The 18,379-nt window shown below is 39.7% G+C and overlaps 1 protein-coding gene across 4 annotated transcripts in view; it reads right to left on the reverse strand.

Annotated features, from left to right (window-relative positions):
* LOC126334689 (uncharacterized) overlaps positions 1-18,379 on the reverse strand; it is a 405,460-nt gene that overhangs the window by 242,793 nt on the left and 144,288 nt on the right. For all 4 annotated transcript variants that reach the window (XM_049997175.1, XM_049997176.1, XM_049997173.1 and 1 more), the window contains exons 11-14: positions 15,190-15,383; positions 12,439-12,566; positions 7,901-8,038; positions 1,977-2,120 (exon numbers count right to left, since the gene is read on the reverse strand). In XM_049997175.1, the coding sequence (XP_049853132.1) occupies positions 1,977-2,120; positions 7,901-8,038; positions 12,439-12,566; positions 15,190-15,383 (604 nt within the window). The remainder of the gene's footprint in view (positions 1-1,976; positions 2,121-7,900; positions 8,039-12,438; positions 12,567-15,189; positions 15,384-18,379) is intronic.

Raw genomic sequence — 18,379 nt, forward strand, 5'->3', positions numbered from 1 at the left:
AGGCTGTAGAGCAGGCAACAGTCAGTTTGGTATCCTAGCCCTATCTAGGGTGTCTTCAGACACTTCTTCAGCCTGGAATCTCATGGACTGGAGTAGAATTGTCTTTGTGGTGAGTCCCCTATGAAAATGAACCCTTATGACCAGCAAAGATGTGTCTGAAGATGCCCCGGACAGTAGTGTGATTCTAACCTGACTGCCGTCTGTCATACAGCACAACAACCACAAATGATAGTCTGGGTTCCCATTTCTTTCCATAGCATGACTTCTTTGGTTATCACCTGTGGCACCCTTCCAGCACAGTGGTATATTGATGATATCCTATTCTCATTTTCTTGTTCTTCATGGCAAGACATCAATGGCATACATTTCAGCAAGACAATGCCTGCTGGCAGACAGCGAGAGTTTCTACTGCCTGTCTTCATGTTTGCCAAACCCTACCTTGGTCAGCAATGTTACCACTCTGTCACCAATAGAGAGTGTTTTGAGTACTACAAGCATGGGCTTCCAACCAGCTTGTGATTTTGACAATCTAATGTGTCAACTGCCTGAATTCGGCATGATATCGCTCAGGAAGACATCCAACAACTCTATCAATTAATGACAAACTGAATAACTGTTTGCATAATGGCCAGAGGTTGACCAACTCATTTTCACTTGCCCAATTTCTGAAGCTCTTCCCTTAAATATATCAACCAATTTTTCTGAAACTGTAATCACTTGTTTGTCTGTACATGTAATTTATATCTATCTGTTTTTGTTCTCTTCGGATAATTCCTTCATGGTGTTGTTTTTGTCTTAGGGTGTATTATGTCATATAGAAACAAATGTAAACAGGAACACAATTTTGAGAAGTAACTGGTCTGAAACACATCGTAGTTTATTGTCATTTTGGTCAGTCTGTAATTTGCATTTGAAGTTCTCGGATAATAACTGGTAGTCTAAGTTGTTTGCAAGCAGTTACTAACGTAGTAGTTTTGTACGAATATCTTTTGTTTTGGAAACACACCAGGGCAGTTCTTCTTTCAGCTTCAACCAGTAGAGTTTGTACCTGGCACTTCATACAGTGGGCCATATGTAGTCATTCTCAGAGTCAGACATCCATAGCTGCGCAGTAAAACACAAGCTTTTTTTTCATGAATTTTGGTATCTGAAAACCTGAAGCTGTATTTACACACCACTATAATAAAACAGACTAAAGTTAAGTTGCTATGTAGTGAAACAATGAGAAGATATTATTATTGTGGCTGTCTATTGTGAAAAAGTATAAAATTTCAAGTTATTGTGAAAACATGAAATTCACAGTATGTGAGTCAAGAAGGAAATAAATAGAATGAGGCATATAAGTCAACTAACAGTGTCCTTTTCAAACTATAAATCTTGGGCCATACTTCTTAGACATCATTATTTCTAAAAGCTTTCTTTCAACAAGCCATGGCTACCATTGTGGCACTTGTCCAGGATTCTTTGAAAAAGAACTGAATGCTAGTGTTGAGCTGTATGTTTCAGATGAAAGAGGAGAAATAGTATGCAGATGTGAAGAAAGACAGTATCAACACCATTTTGTGTGGAACAGAAAGACTCAGTGGATAGCAGTGCTCCCACACTATGTATCTACTTTCTTTTCATGCACTTTATGCTTTTCTATTCAGCACCTACCCCCCCCCCCCCCCCCCCCAATTCCAGGCTTTTTTTCATCCTGTAGCTCCCTTCTCTATATGCACATAATCTGAGCACTTTCCTTCCCCATCACCTAACTTCCTCATCACTCTTGTTACCATCACCCCTTTGATTTCTCTCAATCTCCATCCACACATGGACAAAGGATCAGATGCAAAACTTTCAACAATGAGCACCTGCAATACAAGAAATTGCAAAGACAACCAATAGAAATACACAAAAAAATGTATAATATGAATCTTCACTGACTGCCAAGGAAATAGTTTATACTTTGTAAAAGATGTTTACAAATCTCATACCTCTGTTTGCTGATCCTTATGCAGAGATATTCTCTCCATCAGCTCTGGCAAATACACGTGATGTTTGTTTCGCTGCTTCGCAAGGTATAATAATATGATCAAAAATACAGTTATCATCTTCTGTATTGGTATGCTCTGATCTTCCTGTAATGAATCATGAAATAGTAGTATCTGCCCTTCACAATTTAAAAAAAAACCACACACACACACACACACACACACACACACACACACACTACGAATCTTGCTGATTTATCTCATAATCAAGATGCGAGCTTATGAGCCTAGTACACAAACTTTAAATTGTATTACCATAACTCAAAAAAATCAAATCAAATTATTATTTCATACTAAACATGATCAATCCTATTTGGTACTACGGTAGGCAAAATATATTATTAAGTCTCATGTTAATAAGCTGCTTATGCATATATGAATGAATGGAAGCTAGTTACTGAATATGTCTCATACATAGGAAACATACTGTACACAAGTTATTAAAGGCTGTTAGGGTGATTGCTAATATGTATATCTCCAGTCCATAAAATGAATTAGGTGTCTGTTACTGTTAGAAAATGTTACATTGAGTATTAACTTATAAATAAATAAAGGTAGGAGTTAAGGTAACAGCATACCAGATAGTTGAGTTGCTGAGTGGTCTAGAGGCACACAAACTGAAGACATTGCTAAGGTTTTGGACAATGTCCACCTTCAGAGCTAATTAGTCCCCCCCTCAACTCCCCCCCCCCCCCCCCCACACACACACACACACTAGTGGGGGAACAGGGGGCTGGGCAAGTGTGTGTGTGTGTGTGTGTGTGTGTGTGTGTGTGTGTGTGTGTGTGTGTGTAACTATGGCTCAAGTTTAAAAAAGTAACTGACCACGCACTGGGTGTGTCTGTACCCGGTAGAACAGTTCATAATGGTAGGAAACAGCCATGTAATACAATCACTATAAGGAAACTTCTAAAGAAACAGAGATTACTGCATGACAGATGTAAAACATGGCATAGGGCTACAGATAAAGAGATGATGAATGAAACATGTTTGGCTGTCAAGAAAGCAATGTATGACACCTTCAGTGGCTACCGCAGCAATATATTGTCAAATGATCTTTCTCAAAATTCAAAGAAATTCTGGTCATATGTAAAGTCTGTCAGTGGCATCAAGGTTAGTGTCCAGTCCCTAGTGAATGAAACAGGAACTGAAACTGAGGATAGCAAAACAAAAGCTGAAATGCTTAACTACATTTTCAAATGTTCCTTTACAAAGAAAACCCCAGAAGAATTAATCCTCATACCACTGAAAAGATGAGTGAAAGAAGTATTAGTGTCAATGGTGTTAAGAAACAGCTAAAACAAATAAAACTGAACAAAGCTCCAGGGCCGACAGAATCACTCTCAGATTCTGTGCTGAATTTGTACCTCTTCTAACCATAATCTATCATAGATCCCTTGAATAAAAGACTATGCCCATTCTTGGAAAAACGGACAGTGCACACCCATCTACAAGAAGGGTAGTCCGAGATGATCCACAAAACTACCATCCAATATCCTTTATGTCAATTTGTTGCAGAATCTTATAACATATTCTTAGCTCAAACATATTGGGGTATCATGAACAGAATGACCCCCTCAATGCCTACCAGCATGGATTCCGCAAACACTGATAATGTGAAACCCAAATCACACTTTTCCTGCAATACATACAAAAGCTTTGGATCAAGGCGGTCAGGTAGATGCAGAGTTTTTTGATTTCCAAAGAGCATTTGATTCAGTACCCCATCTATGCTTATGGTCAAAAGTGCAACCATATGGGGTACCAGGTGAAATTTGTGACTGGACTGAGGACTTTTTGGTAGGGAGAATGCAGCATATTATCTTGTATGAAGATTCTTTGTCAAATGTAGGAGTAAATTTGGGTGTGCCCATGGATGTTTGTTGGGATCCTTGCTGTTCATCTTGTGCATTAATGAACTTGAAGACAAATACAGTAACAAAATCAGGCTTTTTGGAGATGAAGCAGTTATCTGTAATGAAGTACTCCCTGAAAGAAGCTGCATAAATACTCAGTCATATCTTGATAAGATTTCAAAGTGGTGCAAAGACTGGCAATTTGCTTTAAATGTTCAGAAACGTAAAATTACCCACTTCACAAAAAAAGTGCCCTATGATCATAATATCAATAAGTCACTGTTGGAATTAGCCAACTCGTACAAATACCTGGGTGTAACACTTTACAGGGATATAAAATGAAATGATCACATAGGCTCAGTCATGGGTAAACCAAGTGGTAGACTTCGGTTTATTGGTTGGATACTGGAAAAGTGCAATCAGTCTACAAAGGAGACTGCTTAAAAATCACTTGTGTGACCAGTTCTAGAATATTACTCAAGTGTGTAGGACCCGTATCAAATAGGACTTTTGAACACTTACAGAGAAGGGCAGCCTGAGTGGTCACAAGTTTGATCCATGGAGAGTGTCACAGAGATACTGAAGAAACAGAACTACTAGACTCTTGAAGATAGAGGTAAATTATCCCAAGAAAGTCTACTAACAAAGTTTCAAGAAATTTGGAAATTTGTGGTAAGGTCTTATGGGACCAAACTGCAGATGCCATTGGTCCCTAAGCTTACACTCTACTTAATCTAACTTAAACCAACTTTCACTAAGGACGACACACACACACACACACACACACACACACACACACACACACACACACACACACACACAAAAGGAAGGACTCAGGCCGCATGGACCGTGACAAGACACCTCAAACTAGTCGGCTACCACGCGCGGCAAAAGTTTCAAGAATAGGTTTTAAATGATGTCTCTAGAAATAGACTACAACCCCTATGTATTGCTCACATAGGGATCGTGACGATAAGATTAGAATAATTACAGCACACACAGAGACATTCAAACAATCATTCTTCCCACACCTCATACATGAATGGAATAAGTAAAATTCTGCCCTAGTAACTTGTACTATGGGACATACCCTCTGTCACACACTTCACAGGGGTTTGCAGAGTATAGATGTAGATGTAGAAGAAGGTCAGCATCCAAAAGCCTCGCAATGTTTTCAGTCTTGTTTATGTGCCTATCAACCACTAAATGCCTCAACTATACAGCAAGCTTTTACCTTTACTACTTCCATTCTTTATATTCCACTATAGAATTTCCAATAATATAGTACCATATACATCATCTGATCAAAAGTATCTGGACATATAATAGCCAACACTGATAATGGTGTCTCTCCATCCTTCACCTTTACAATGGCTTGAACTCTACTGTGCACAGAGGTGTCTGATTGTCTGTGCAAGATAGGCAGTCCATTTTTCTTCAAGAGCTGAAACTAGAGAAGGAGATGATGTTGGACACTAGGGTCTGAGGTGAGGCTGATGTTCTAACTCATTCCAAAAGTGTTCCACTAGGTTCAGGTTGCAATTCTGGGCAGACCAGGGCATTTCAGGAATGTTATTGTCTGCAAACCATTGTCTCACAGTGTAATGCAACTGGTAAGTGCACCTCTTTTTTGATGGCTTTTGGAGAATCCATTACAAATGAGTCCACAATACTATACAATGAGACAAACTGTAACCCTACATTTACGATACTCTTTATGTTATAATCAGAATCATCTTTCATTTTATAAACAGAAATAAAGTGTGAAGCTAAATCAGATTAATTTTTAGAAAACAATTATGTCCATATTTCCAATTTAATTCAAAATTGTAGTCACATTTGAAATTACAATGTCTCTCTGTAATTTATTCTGAGTAATAACCTGACAATATTTGTAAAAGAACTTACTGTGCATTAACATCTCTCTATGTAAAACCAAAATTGTGTAAACTCAATATGCTGCTACTTCTCGCAACATCTTTCTTCTTGTTGAGCTGTGTAAGTGGTTGTTGGAGGACGTTGGTACGAGTTGAGGAACTGTCAAGTTGGGTATTGGTAATGGTCGAATATTTTGTTAGCAATGAGCATATGTGGAAATAAAAAGTACTGTACACGATGTGAAGAAAATAAAACATCAGACAAAAGAAACAGAAACCAGTAGTGTTCCGATTTAACGTCTAAACCTGATCCTACAGCCTCAGCATAAGAATGTTTATTTCTGTAAGCCATGACTTTCAATGGGCCAAAATTCAACAACGAGGAGGAATTGAGCGATTTTCCTTTTGACTTATTTATTAGATGCACCTACTTAACGATACGAGCTAGAAAAGTGTAGTTGCTCTGAATTTTTGTTTCTGATTGTTTTATAGAATAGTACAGGGGTGGGTTGGCTCTGCGGATGTTGCCTTAAAACAGAGTCCATTGTCGTGCTGTTAAAACAATCACTGTCTCCAAGCTGTGCTTCTCTGCATGCAGTACACTATGCTGTAAAACATGTTCATGCCCTCCTACATTTAGCATTTTCTTAAGTGAAGTAAGGTGGGCACAGTGCAATAAGGGAGTCACATCCTAACCATAAAAAGCACCCCCATACTGTAATTTAACTTCCTCTGTACTTCACTGTTGGCATTAAAGGTGATGACACGTGATGTTCTTAAGGCATTCACCGAATGCCACAATATATAGCGCAGTTTGTAACTCTAAATCCATGATTTCCAGTCATCCACTGTCTAGTGCCACTGCTCTTTATACCATCGCATCTCACGAGTCTATTAGCACCGACTATAGAAATGCATGGCTTATAAGGAGCCGCATGACCATTGTACCCCATTCTTTTCAACTGCCTACTTACAGTCATTGCTACTAGGACTGCTCACAGCACTTTGTAACTCACGAGTGATTCTTTTTGCTAAATTCATGCAATATCTTACAACCACCCTCTGCAAAGCTCAACAGCTCCAGTCTGCCAATACATGAGGCCTCCATGGCCTTGGTTTAGCTGTAGTTGTTCTTCCACATTTCCACTTCACACAGTCACATTGCCAACAGTCAACTTCGGCAGCTCTATGAGTGTTCAAATCACCTTGATGGATTTGTTACTCAGGTGACTTCCAACGACTAGTCCACATTTACAGTCACTGAGCTCTCCTGACCAATCCATTATGATGTTCCTGCTTCCCTACTGACAACACACTCATTTATTATTAGTGGGGCAACCTCTCATGACATTTAGTGGTTAATTTCACATTACACAGGGAAGCCCAGATACTTTTGATTAGGTAGTGTATTAGAAGATGTTTTGTATAAAACAGGAAACAGCATACTTTCCTACAAAAGAAAAAAAAAATTCACTTATTTCATTCTACACTACACAGACATTTCTGATGGCAAAATTAAGGTCCTTTGTGGGCAATCTTCATAGTGGTTCACTAAAAGTAAACAAAAAAATAAAGTTCTTCACAGCATTACTATGTCAACATAATATTTTTTTGTTATTTCATTGGTTTTATGCCAAAATATCTGACCTGTCTCCTGAGCACCTAACACAAGTATAGTTTCAATAAACAGTATAATTAAATAAGTGCTACTGCATACAGCCCGTTCGTATTCCAGTAGGGAAATAAAAAGTTTGCAAACACATTCATAGTACTACAAATTACGAAGTACTGTACACAAACAGTGTTGAATTGATGGGAAACATCAGGAATATAATATAGTATCAACAGATTTTCCCATTACTTTAAAGGAAAAATTTTACACTCAATAAAGAAAACATTCTTGTATCTGCACTTTATTCATGAGGAATGCATACAAAATAATCTGTAGTACAAGGTTTGAACAGCGTGAAAAAATAAAATTAAGCTTTTAATTCCAGATATAGAAACCTGACGAATGATCACTGTACATACACAGTGCAGACACACTGAGGAAATAGTGAGTAACATTTAGGCCAACAGGTATTCACTATTAATTTTTACTTGATTGTAGAAATAAATAGGAGCTTTTACTCACATTACTGTCTGTGATGTCAAACGATTCCTGACCTGAATAGGAACTGCTGCAAGAATTTTTATGTTGTCTGGATAATAGTAGTCGAGTCACAGCAGGCCAAAGTACGGGTGATGACGGATCATATAATGCAGCCAATCTCTGTAAAATAACAATACCCCATCACAATTTGTCACAGCATAATAAAAGAAACATTTTTGAGAGTTTATTTTCCATTCTCTCTCTTCCTCTATTACTTCCCCCCATCTTAAATCCTCTCTCTCTCTCTCTCTCTCTCTCTCTCTCTCTCTACATCTACATCTACATCCACATCCACATCCACACTCCGCAAGCCACCTGACGGTGCGTGGCAGAGGGTACCTTCAATTCCAGTCTCGTATTGTTCGTGGAAAGAAGGATTGTCGGTATGCCTCTGTGTGGGCTCCAATCTCTCTGATTTTATCCTCATGGTTTCTTCACGAGATATACGTAGGAGGGAGCAATATACTACTTGACTCCTCAGTGAAGGTATGTTCTCGAAACTTCAACAAAAGCCCATACCGAGCTATTGAGTGTCTCTCCTGCAGAGTCTTCCACTGGAGGTTATCTATCATCTAAGTAACACTTTCGCAGTTACTAAATGATCCTGTAACAAAGTGCGCTGCTCTCCATTGGATCTTCTCTATCTCTTCTATCAACCCTATCTGGTACGGATCCTATACTGCTGAGCAGTATTCAAGCAGAGGGCGAACAAGCGTACTATAACCTACTTCCTTTGTTTTCGGATTGCACTTCCTTAGGATTCTTCCAATGAATCTCAGTCTGGCATCTGCTTTACCGACAATCAACTTTATATGATCATTACATTTCAAATCACTCCTAATGCGTACTCCCAGATAATTTATGGAATTAACTGCTTCCAGTTGCTGACCTGCCATTTTGTAGCTAAATGATAAGGGATCTTTCTTTCTATGTATTCGCAGCACATTACACTTTTCTACATTGAGATTCAATTGCCATTCCCTGCACCATGTGTCAATTCACTGCAGATCCTCCTGCATATCAGTACAATTTTCCATTGTTACAAATTCTCGATATACCACCACATTATCCGCAAAAAGTCTCAGTGAACTTCCGATCTCATCCACAAGGTCATTTATGTATATTGTTAATAGCAAATATCCTATGACACTCCCCTGCGGCACACCTGAAAACACTCTTACTTCGGAAGATTTCTCTCCATTGATAATGACAAGCTGCATTCTGTTATCTAGGAACTCTTCAATCCAATCACACAATTGGTCTGATAGTTCATATGATCTTACTTTGTTCATTAAACAACTGTGGGGAACTGTATCAAACACCTTGCGGAAGTCAAGAAACACGGCATCTACCTGGGAACCCGTGTCTATGGTCCTCTGAGTCTCGTGGACGAATAGCACGAGCTGGGTTTCACACGATTGTCTTTTTCGGAACCCATGCTGATTCCTACAGAGTAGATTTCTAGTCTCCAGAAAAGTCATTATACTCTAACGTAATACGTGTTCCAAAATTCTACAACTGATTGACGTTAGAGATATAGGTCTATAGTTCTGCACATCGGTTCGACGTCCCTTCTTGAAAACGGAGATGACCTGTGCCCTTTTACAATCCTTTGAAATGCTATGCTCTTCTAGAGACCTACGGTACACCACTGCAAGAAGGGGGGCAAGTTCCTTCGCGTACTCTGTGTAAAATCGAACTGGTTTCCCATCAGGACCAGCGGTCTTTCCTCTTTTGAGTGATTTTAATTGTTTCCCCATCCCTCTGTCGTCTATTTCGATATCTACCATTTTGTAATCTATGCGACAATCTAGAGAAGGAACTACAGTGCAGTCTTTCTTTGTGAAACAGCTTTGGAGAAAGACATTTAGTATTTTGGCCTTTAGTCTGTCATCCTCTGTTCTGTAATCCTCTGTTTCAGTACCATTTTGGTCACAGAGTGTCTGGACATTTTGTTTTGATCCACCAACCGCTTTGACATAAGACCAAAATTTCTTATGACTCTTTGCCAAGTCAGTACATAGAACTTTACTTTCAAATTCACTGAACGCCTCTCGAATGGCCCTCCTCACACTACATTTCACTTCACGTAGTTTTTGTTTGTCCGCAAGGCTTTGGCTATGTTTATGTTCGCTGTGAAGTTCCCTTTGCTTCCGCAGCAGTTTTCTAACTCGGTTGTTGTATCACGGTGGCTCTTTTCCATCTCTTACGATCTTGCTTGGCATATACTCATCTAACACATATTGTACGGTGGTTTTGAACTTTGTCCACTGATCCTCAACACTATCTGTACTTGAGACAAAACTTTTGTGTTGAGCCATCAGGTACTCTGAAATCTGCTTTTTGTCACTTTTGCTAAACAGGAAAATCTTCCTACCTTTTTTTCATATTTCTATTTACAGCTGAAATCAATGATGCAGTAACCGCTTTATGATCGCTGATTCCCTGTTCTGCATTAACTGTTTCAAATAGTTCGCGTCTGTTTGTCACCAGATGGTCTAATATGTTATCGCCATGAGTCGGTTCTCTGTTTAACTGCTCAAGGTAGTTTTCAGTTAAAGCACTTTAAAAAATTTCACTAGATTCTTTGTCCCTGCCACCTGTTATGAACGTTTGAGTCTCCCAGTCTATATCCGGCAAATTAAAATCTCCAACCAGAACTATAACATGGTGGGGAAATCTAAGCTAAATATTTTCCAAATTATCCTTCAGGTGCTCAGCCACAACAGCTGCTGAGCCAGGGAGCCTATAGAGACATCCAATTACCATGTCTGAGCCTGCTTTAGCCGTGACCTTCACCCAAATTATTTCACATTTCGGATCTCCGTCAATTTCCTTCGATACTATTGCACTTCTTATCGCTATAAACAAGCCCCCGCCTTCACTGTCCAGCCTTTCCCTGTGGTATACATTCCAATCTGAGTTTAGAATTTCATTACTGTTTACATCTGGTTTCAGCCAACTTTCCGTCCCTAGTACTATGTGGGCATTGTGACCGTTTATTAATGAGAGCAGTTCTGGGACGTTTCTATAGACGCTCCTGCAGTTTACTATTAGCAGATTAATATTGTTATTCCCTGTTGCATTTTGCCTACTCCTACCTTTCCACATCTCAGGAGGCGTCTTGTCGGGTCCAGGGAGGGAATTCTCTAACCTAAAAAACCCACATGTGCACTCCACATGTACTCCGCTACCCGTGTAGCCACTTCCTGCGTCTAGTCTCATATTTCTCCACCCAATAGTGGAGGTCGAGAAATTTGCACCCCAGATCTCCTCTGGTTTAAGTCTTCCACTCGGCTCCAAACCAGAGGACCGCGATCGGTTCTGGGAATGATACTACAAATAGTTAGCTCAGATTCCACCCCGCGAGCGAGGCTTTCCGCCTTCACCAACTCTGCCAACCGCCTGTATGAATTGAGGATGACCTCTGAACTCAGACGGCAGGACTCACTGGTGCCAACATGAACAAAAATTTGCAGTCGGGTGCACCCAGTGCTCTCTATCGCCGCCGGCTGGGCCTCCTCCACATCTCAGATGAGACCCTCCCGGCAAGCAGACAGAGTGAACACTGGCCTTCTTCCCCAGCCTTTCCGCTACTTCCCTAAGGGGCTCCATCACCCCCCTAACGTTGGAGCTCCCAATTGCTAATAAACCCCTCCCCCCCGTGTGCCTGCTCAGACCTTGCTCAGGGAGCAGCCACGTGTCCACTTACAGGCAGAGTGGGCGATGCCATACGGCCAGCCTCCACATTGACCCTCCGCCTCGTGCACCATGAACGCCGCTGAACCCGCTGCTCCCCTTGGGGAGAGGGTGGCCCAACCGCGCCCGGTACCCGCAAAGATGTCTCGACAGCAGGGACAGTGGGTGAAGCATGTAACACCTGGGGTGTACAATGCGATGCACCAGACTCCCCACTGCCGCTACACTCTGAGGCAGCAGCATGAAGGCGGCTGACCGCAGCCGTCAACACGTTCAGCTGTTCGCGAACAGTGGCCAGCTCCTCCTGCGTCCGTACACAGCAGTCAAACATATCTCTCTCTCTCTCTCTCTCTCTCTCTCTCTCTCTCTCTCTCTCTCTCTCTCTCTCTCTCGCACACGCCCACACACACACACACACACACACACACACTTTTTTTCTTTTCACCCTTGGATTATGTCCTGTGTTTTCTTGCATTTGAATCTTTTTCTGTTAATATCTTACTTAGAATTTCTGTTTAGAGCTCATACACTTCATTAATGCCTCAATAAAGCCAAGACCACTCATTTGGAGCTTTAGAGGAATATATAATCAATGTTAAATCTTAATTCTGTGCCTTCTCTTTGCATTAAATAATTCAAAAGCTTAAAATATTTTTGATATTCAAATATTGTGAAATTTTCTGATCTTCAAATATGGCAAACATGAGAAGAAAGATAATATTTGCAGTATTTTTGTTCAATCTGAAAGATCAACACTATTTGGAAAGAGCTATAGTTTGCTGGTGCATAATGGCCAGTAGAATAATTTTTTTTATTTTTACCTCCAACACTTCTTGTCCCAGGTATGGCAAATGTGTACTAACAAATTGTAGATGGTGGCCCGCTTGTATTGGTCGACATATAAGGGCTTGAAGCAGTGAAGGTTCACTCAAGCAGCGCCATAATGCAGCTGAAACAATGAAAGTAAACATTTGTTGTTACATTTACGGTTCTAAATGTCATTATTGTATTTTTGGAAACTGATGCTAAAAACTTTCATGATTTCTAATTTTTGCTGTAGCACCCATTTCTCAATTTTCCTTGATGTTCTTAATTTTCTTTGGTTTTTGATTGAATTCCTTTTCAACAGTGGAACAAGCAGACGAGAGAGGGAAGTATACGTTTAAAATCATAATTTATTATCTAATTCACACCACTACATGGGTTTTTAGAGGAGATACTGTTCCTGGGATACAAATGATATGAAATGTGTCATATCTTTCTGGAAGCCACAGGTGGAAAACATATCCCTCACATCCACTCAACAACATGCATCTAATCATGCATCCCAAAGTGGTACTCTGCCAGGCACCCTATCTACATAATAACCTGCTCAGGGTTCATATTGCCATGAAAGCCACAAGTGTATTTACAGCTGGTCTACCTAGCTGCACAGTATGCTTTCAGCATTATGTAGTTGGCTTTAGAGGCTAGTTCACAGACAGTGTCACTCATTTGTTCTCCTCTAATGTAAGCTTTTCTTATTTTTATAAATGACAACTATCCCTCCAATAAACTGTTCATTACCACAACTCCCTTGTTGCGATCTCTGATAGATTTTTATTTACTTTGTGTGTCACTTTCTCTCATTCTGATTCCTCTGCCTTCCCATAGTACTAGTATATTAACATTTCTCTTAGTGTGATGATGATTATGGTGGTGGTGATGAAGATGAAGTTCTGAGGGCTCATAACAGCAACGTGTTTAGCCCCCATAGTAAAATACAATGGGACAAGTGTGGAGGAATACCATAAAATGACTAAATCAAACAATGGAGATTCCAGATTGGAATAGCAACAATGTAGGAACAGACAGATTGCTACTTACCATAAAGATGGCACGTTAAGTTGCAGACAGGCACAATTATAAAGACACTTACACATAAGCTTTCGGCCACAGACCACACTGTCTTTTAACTGTGCCCGGCTGCAACTTAACATGTCATCTTCATAATCTATCCTTTCCTACATTGTTGATAGAATGACTAAAATCAGGAGTGCAAATAAAAACATACGGGAAGTCTTGAAAAACTGGATACACTCACTCACACAAAGCAACAAAAAACACAAGATAAAAAAGGGAAAATGCAGTGGAAAGTATTAAAAGAAGACAGTAGACACCTGCAGCTGGCTGACTGCTGGGAGAAAAAGGGTGTGATCCGGCCACTTTGCAATACAGTAAAATCTCCAGTCTAAAAGCTTAGGCTAGAGTCCAGACACATCACAAAATTTTAGAAGTTTCACCCTACTCATCTCGTCACCAGATAAAATAGAAGGCAGGCCCCAACCTAAATTTGCTTCTCCCTGCTGGTCACAAAACACAATACATTATTCAATTAAGATGTAGCGTACACTGATTTGCACACCACAGGCATCACAGACCAGTGAGGAGGGAGCGGGGGGGGGGGGGGGGGGGGGGGGGGGGGAGGAGGGGCAGACGTCCCTCTTGATTCAGTAAAAAGCCATGTGTGAGGGGACAGTTTCCCAATGCAGAGGGAGGTGAAGGCCACCTCATCATGCTGGAATGACTGGCATGAGGCTCTCCATGGCCAGGAAGTTGACTTCGTAACCATACCTTATTGTCTATCATTGCCTGTCACTTCCCGTCCCATACTGAATCAGGTTTTAGCAAATGACAGTACGCTGAGTACTAAGTAATTCACTTGCATGGTATATATTCTTAACACTTATATCAACCAACATATTGAAGGAAGCATGTTTTTTTTTCTTTTAAATGGAATAGTATACTTTCTAACAATACTCTAAGTCCCTTGAATAGACATGCAGAGTGATATGACACACACTGTATTGGCACTGGAATATCTCACAAAAAGGATCTGAAAAATGTGCTGAAGTCAAGAATTGATGCAGCTGGGACCCTCTCTTGCAGAGTAACCATCATTACCCTGGGCTCTCATACCACGCTCTGTCATATGCAGCAAGAAGAAAAAGTGCTTACACCACAATAGAGGATGTCAGAATCATTTCTTTGAATGAGTCAGTTTCTCCATGTTTAACTTACAGCAAGTCTTATTTTCTCTACTTTGGTTAACTTCCTTCACAAATCACACATACAATTTCATGTTATTGTATTTTTTCTTGATATTTGGGAACCAGTGTATTTGAAGCTTCATCTGTAAAAAACATTACCACTACGAGAAACATTATGTATGACAGACACAACATTAAAAATCGATCAATGAAAACTGCAAAAAGAAAAGAATGTTTTGAGTTCTGTCGACACACTCATATGTTTCTCTCTACGGAAAACAATAAATTTTACTTCCAAATTATGGTTGATGCAAGCAACTCTACTATTAAGAAAGAAAATACATCAGGAAAATTGTAACTATAACAAAGTTAGTAGAAGTACCTTAACATAAGTGTCATGAGAAATTTCCCATAGTATTACGAGAAATTTCCCACAGTGTCACAGTGTGGTAATCTAGATTTTGGTACTAAATTTTTCACAATCTTGCAAGAAGATTTAATAATGTTTTTGAGATCAGTTAATATATTCATATTAATACTCACAGCTAAAAGGAGCCATTACAGTATTGTGCTGAGAAAATTCAGAAGATTGGACTGCCTTAGCCAGGACCTCTAGCACCTCAAACTGAAGTCCCCTTTGGCCACAAAGATAATGTAGAACATCCCATAAACCAGTTTGTCCAGCAACATTGACAGCAAGTACCTCATCATAATGAGGATTCTCACATAAGAACTTCCTGTCACAAATAAATGTATTTCACAGTCACTATAAAAGGAATACACAGGACCTGATTACTTATGAAAACATTTAATTAAAACAGAGAAACTAGATAAATTACAAAGACTATAACAAACAATTGTTGTTGTACACCATTAGTCACACAATGGAATTATTCAGCAAGAGAGGAAAATCACAAACAATAGAGATGTTCTCTGGAACAATGACTTAACAGAAATCCAAAGCAGTTAGTAATCCAGGAAATGTATTAGACAAATGGTGAACAAGGGCCACCACAGTTATACAATTTATTGGGAGGGGAAAAAAAAGTGCCGGACCGAGACTCAAACTCACCTTAAGTGCTTCAGCTATCTGAGCATACTTCACTTAGAGATATAAACTTCCATTTGTCCCAGTATCTGCTTCCCACAATACTTGCACAAGGATGTGATTCCCACATAGGAAGAGACTTCTTTAGTTTTCTGGTTAGGTTGCCAAGGTTTGGGGATGAAGTACAGTATGCAGTTTCTGTATTTTACAAGTTCTGTAAAGTTTCTTGCAATGTTCCAGCAAACATGCAAGCTGCTGATTTATAGTTATATTAAATCAGAAAATGTATTCACATACTGCGAATATGTGGCCACCACAACTATATAATTTACTGGAAACAAATGAAAATGTGTGCCGCACCATGATAATATATCTGTGGTGGTTCTAAATTCACAGTTTGCAAATACATCACTTGATATAATATGGCTACAAATCATTAGCAGTGTCTGTTCCTTTGGACATGCATTCACGTATGTCCAAAGGAACATTGTATCATACTTCATAGACACTGTCAAATACAGACACTGCACTATTGCATTTAATAATTCTTACATATTACACTATCACATCATATATTCTGAAAGCACAGTATTTTGTTTATATTTGACTGAAATTTAGTCCATATACAAGAGTTTGAAATGAATAAAAAACTGGTTAACATGTTTGATGCTCCATATCTCGATCTCAGTACATTTCAGTTAAGTCGCAGTTTGAGAGAATATCTCAATTGCTGTTTTGCGACATTATTCATAAAATTATTCATAACGTTTAACTCACACTACTCCAACTCGAATCCCCATGCCAGGGGAAGTCAGGCATCCCAGAAGACAGGCAGGTGTGAGCAAACACATTACTCATGAGCAGTCAGGCAGCCAGACTGTAAACTATACAACTGTATACCTCAGCCAAGCATCCTCAGGTAGGAGTGAGCAAATACCCCTGTTCATTATCATAATAAATGTTCAGTGTAAGACAGGTCAGGTGCCTGTGCTAGCCCTGGAAATTGTCCTACATTTTGGAGGGATTCTACTGTAAGAAGTGTGTATCTGGGCACAGTCCTGCCAGAAATGTGCATTTGTCTGACATTGGAAGAATAGCAACGTAATGGGCTAGTTAACATTCTGGATGTGCCCTGCACTGTTCATTATTTTTTTAACAAACAACAAAGTTGTACAATTGTAAGCTATGTCTTCCCACTCCATAATACCCAGAGCTGATTACATACCGGTACATAATCATTTTCCAATAATTATTGCTCTCATAAGCAATGCCACAAGTGTGTCAGAAGAAACATAATAAGTGGCATCCTTGCTCATAGAAATTGCTTTCAGCAATTGGTTCATGACAATAGTACCTGAGCAGTCAGGCTGCAGTGTAGGTCTACTGGTATGTCTGTGGTGTGGTCACCAGACTGTTTGACAATGGCAGCCCAGTTGTGAATCAGTATTCAGCTGGTATTTGGAACAAGGATTGCAAGCATGTCTATCTTCCTGGGATCAATGCTTCATCCAATAACCTTACAATAAGAGCTCACTGTAGCTCAGTTAACTGCATGAATTGCAGTCGTGAACTTCATCTCAGGACGTCTGTCATGCTCAATGAAACTGTAAAACACTTGAATCAATAGAGAATTCCTGCAGTAAGTCAAAGACTATTGTACTTTAATGTTCGTGTGACAGTTCTCACCCTGTCCTCCATACAAAACTTTCAATCATTAGCATTACTGCCTGCTATCAGTGTCTCATGGAAATATCTTTTTCTGCACCATTACATTTACATATTTTCAGTTTTCACTTATCACTAGTGCATCAGTAAACTTTGGTGTAAAATATTTCACGCCACTACTATGATAGTTCTGACAGATATGTCACACTGGCACCCTTCTGCACATGGCACTTCCGTTCAACAAACTCCATTTCCAACAAAGAGATAGAGGGGCTGGCCAGTACTTACCTCAGTCAGTACAGCTGATAGAAACACAAAAAACAACCAAAAATTTAAGTTCCTAGCTTTCGGAATAAATGTTCCTTCATCAGGGAGGAGAGAGGGGAAAGAAAGGGAAGAAGGGAAAGTGGATTTAGTTACTCACAACCCTTTCTTTCCCCTCTCTCCTCCCTGATGAAGGAACATTTATTCCGAAAGCTAGGAACTTAAATTTTTGGTTGTTTTTTGTGTTTCTATCGGCTGTACTGAGCTGAGGTACGTACTGGCCAGCCCCTCTATCTCTTTGTTAGTAATTGTTTCACATATTTATATGAGATTTTCCATTAATTAGTTAAACTCCATTTCCACTGTCACTTGGGGCTGCATGTCACTCTCAGGAAGTAACAGGAAACTTTCAAAATGGCACAGCCAGTCTAAAGTTAGCTGTGTTACTGTTCTAGTGGCGTCAGCATCTCTAGCACATTCTGACTGACTGGTAATAAGTGAACTATGCTAAATTTTTGGACCACACTTTGGAATAATCTTGTGGACCTTCCTTGCTGCACTAGTGTGTATAAAATTGTCTAACATTGATCAGGTGACCTACTTCTCTTTTATTGCAGTAACTGCAGAACAAAAGTGCCCAGGCCTTACAGTCTCTACTAATACTGAACAGCATTTTTGTCTCTTTACATAAATTATTTTTTACAACTGAAATGACTGTTGTTGTTGTTGTTGTCTTCAGTCCAGAATCTGGTTTGA

The sequence above is a fragment of the Schistocerca gregaria genome, chromosome 2 (assembly GCF_023897955.1).
Source record: "Schistocerca gregaria isolate iqSchGreg1 chromosome 2, iqSchGreg1.2, whole genome shotgun sequence".
In the NCBI taxonomy this organism is placed as follows: domain Eukaryota; kingdom Metazoa; phylum Arthropoda; class Insecta; order Orthoptera; family Acrididae; genus Schistocerca; species Schistocerca gregaria.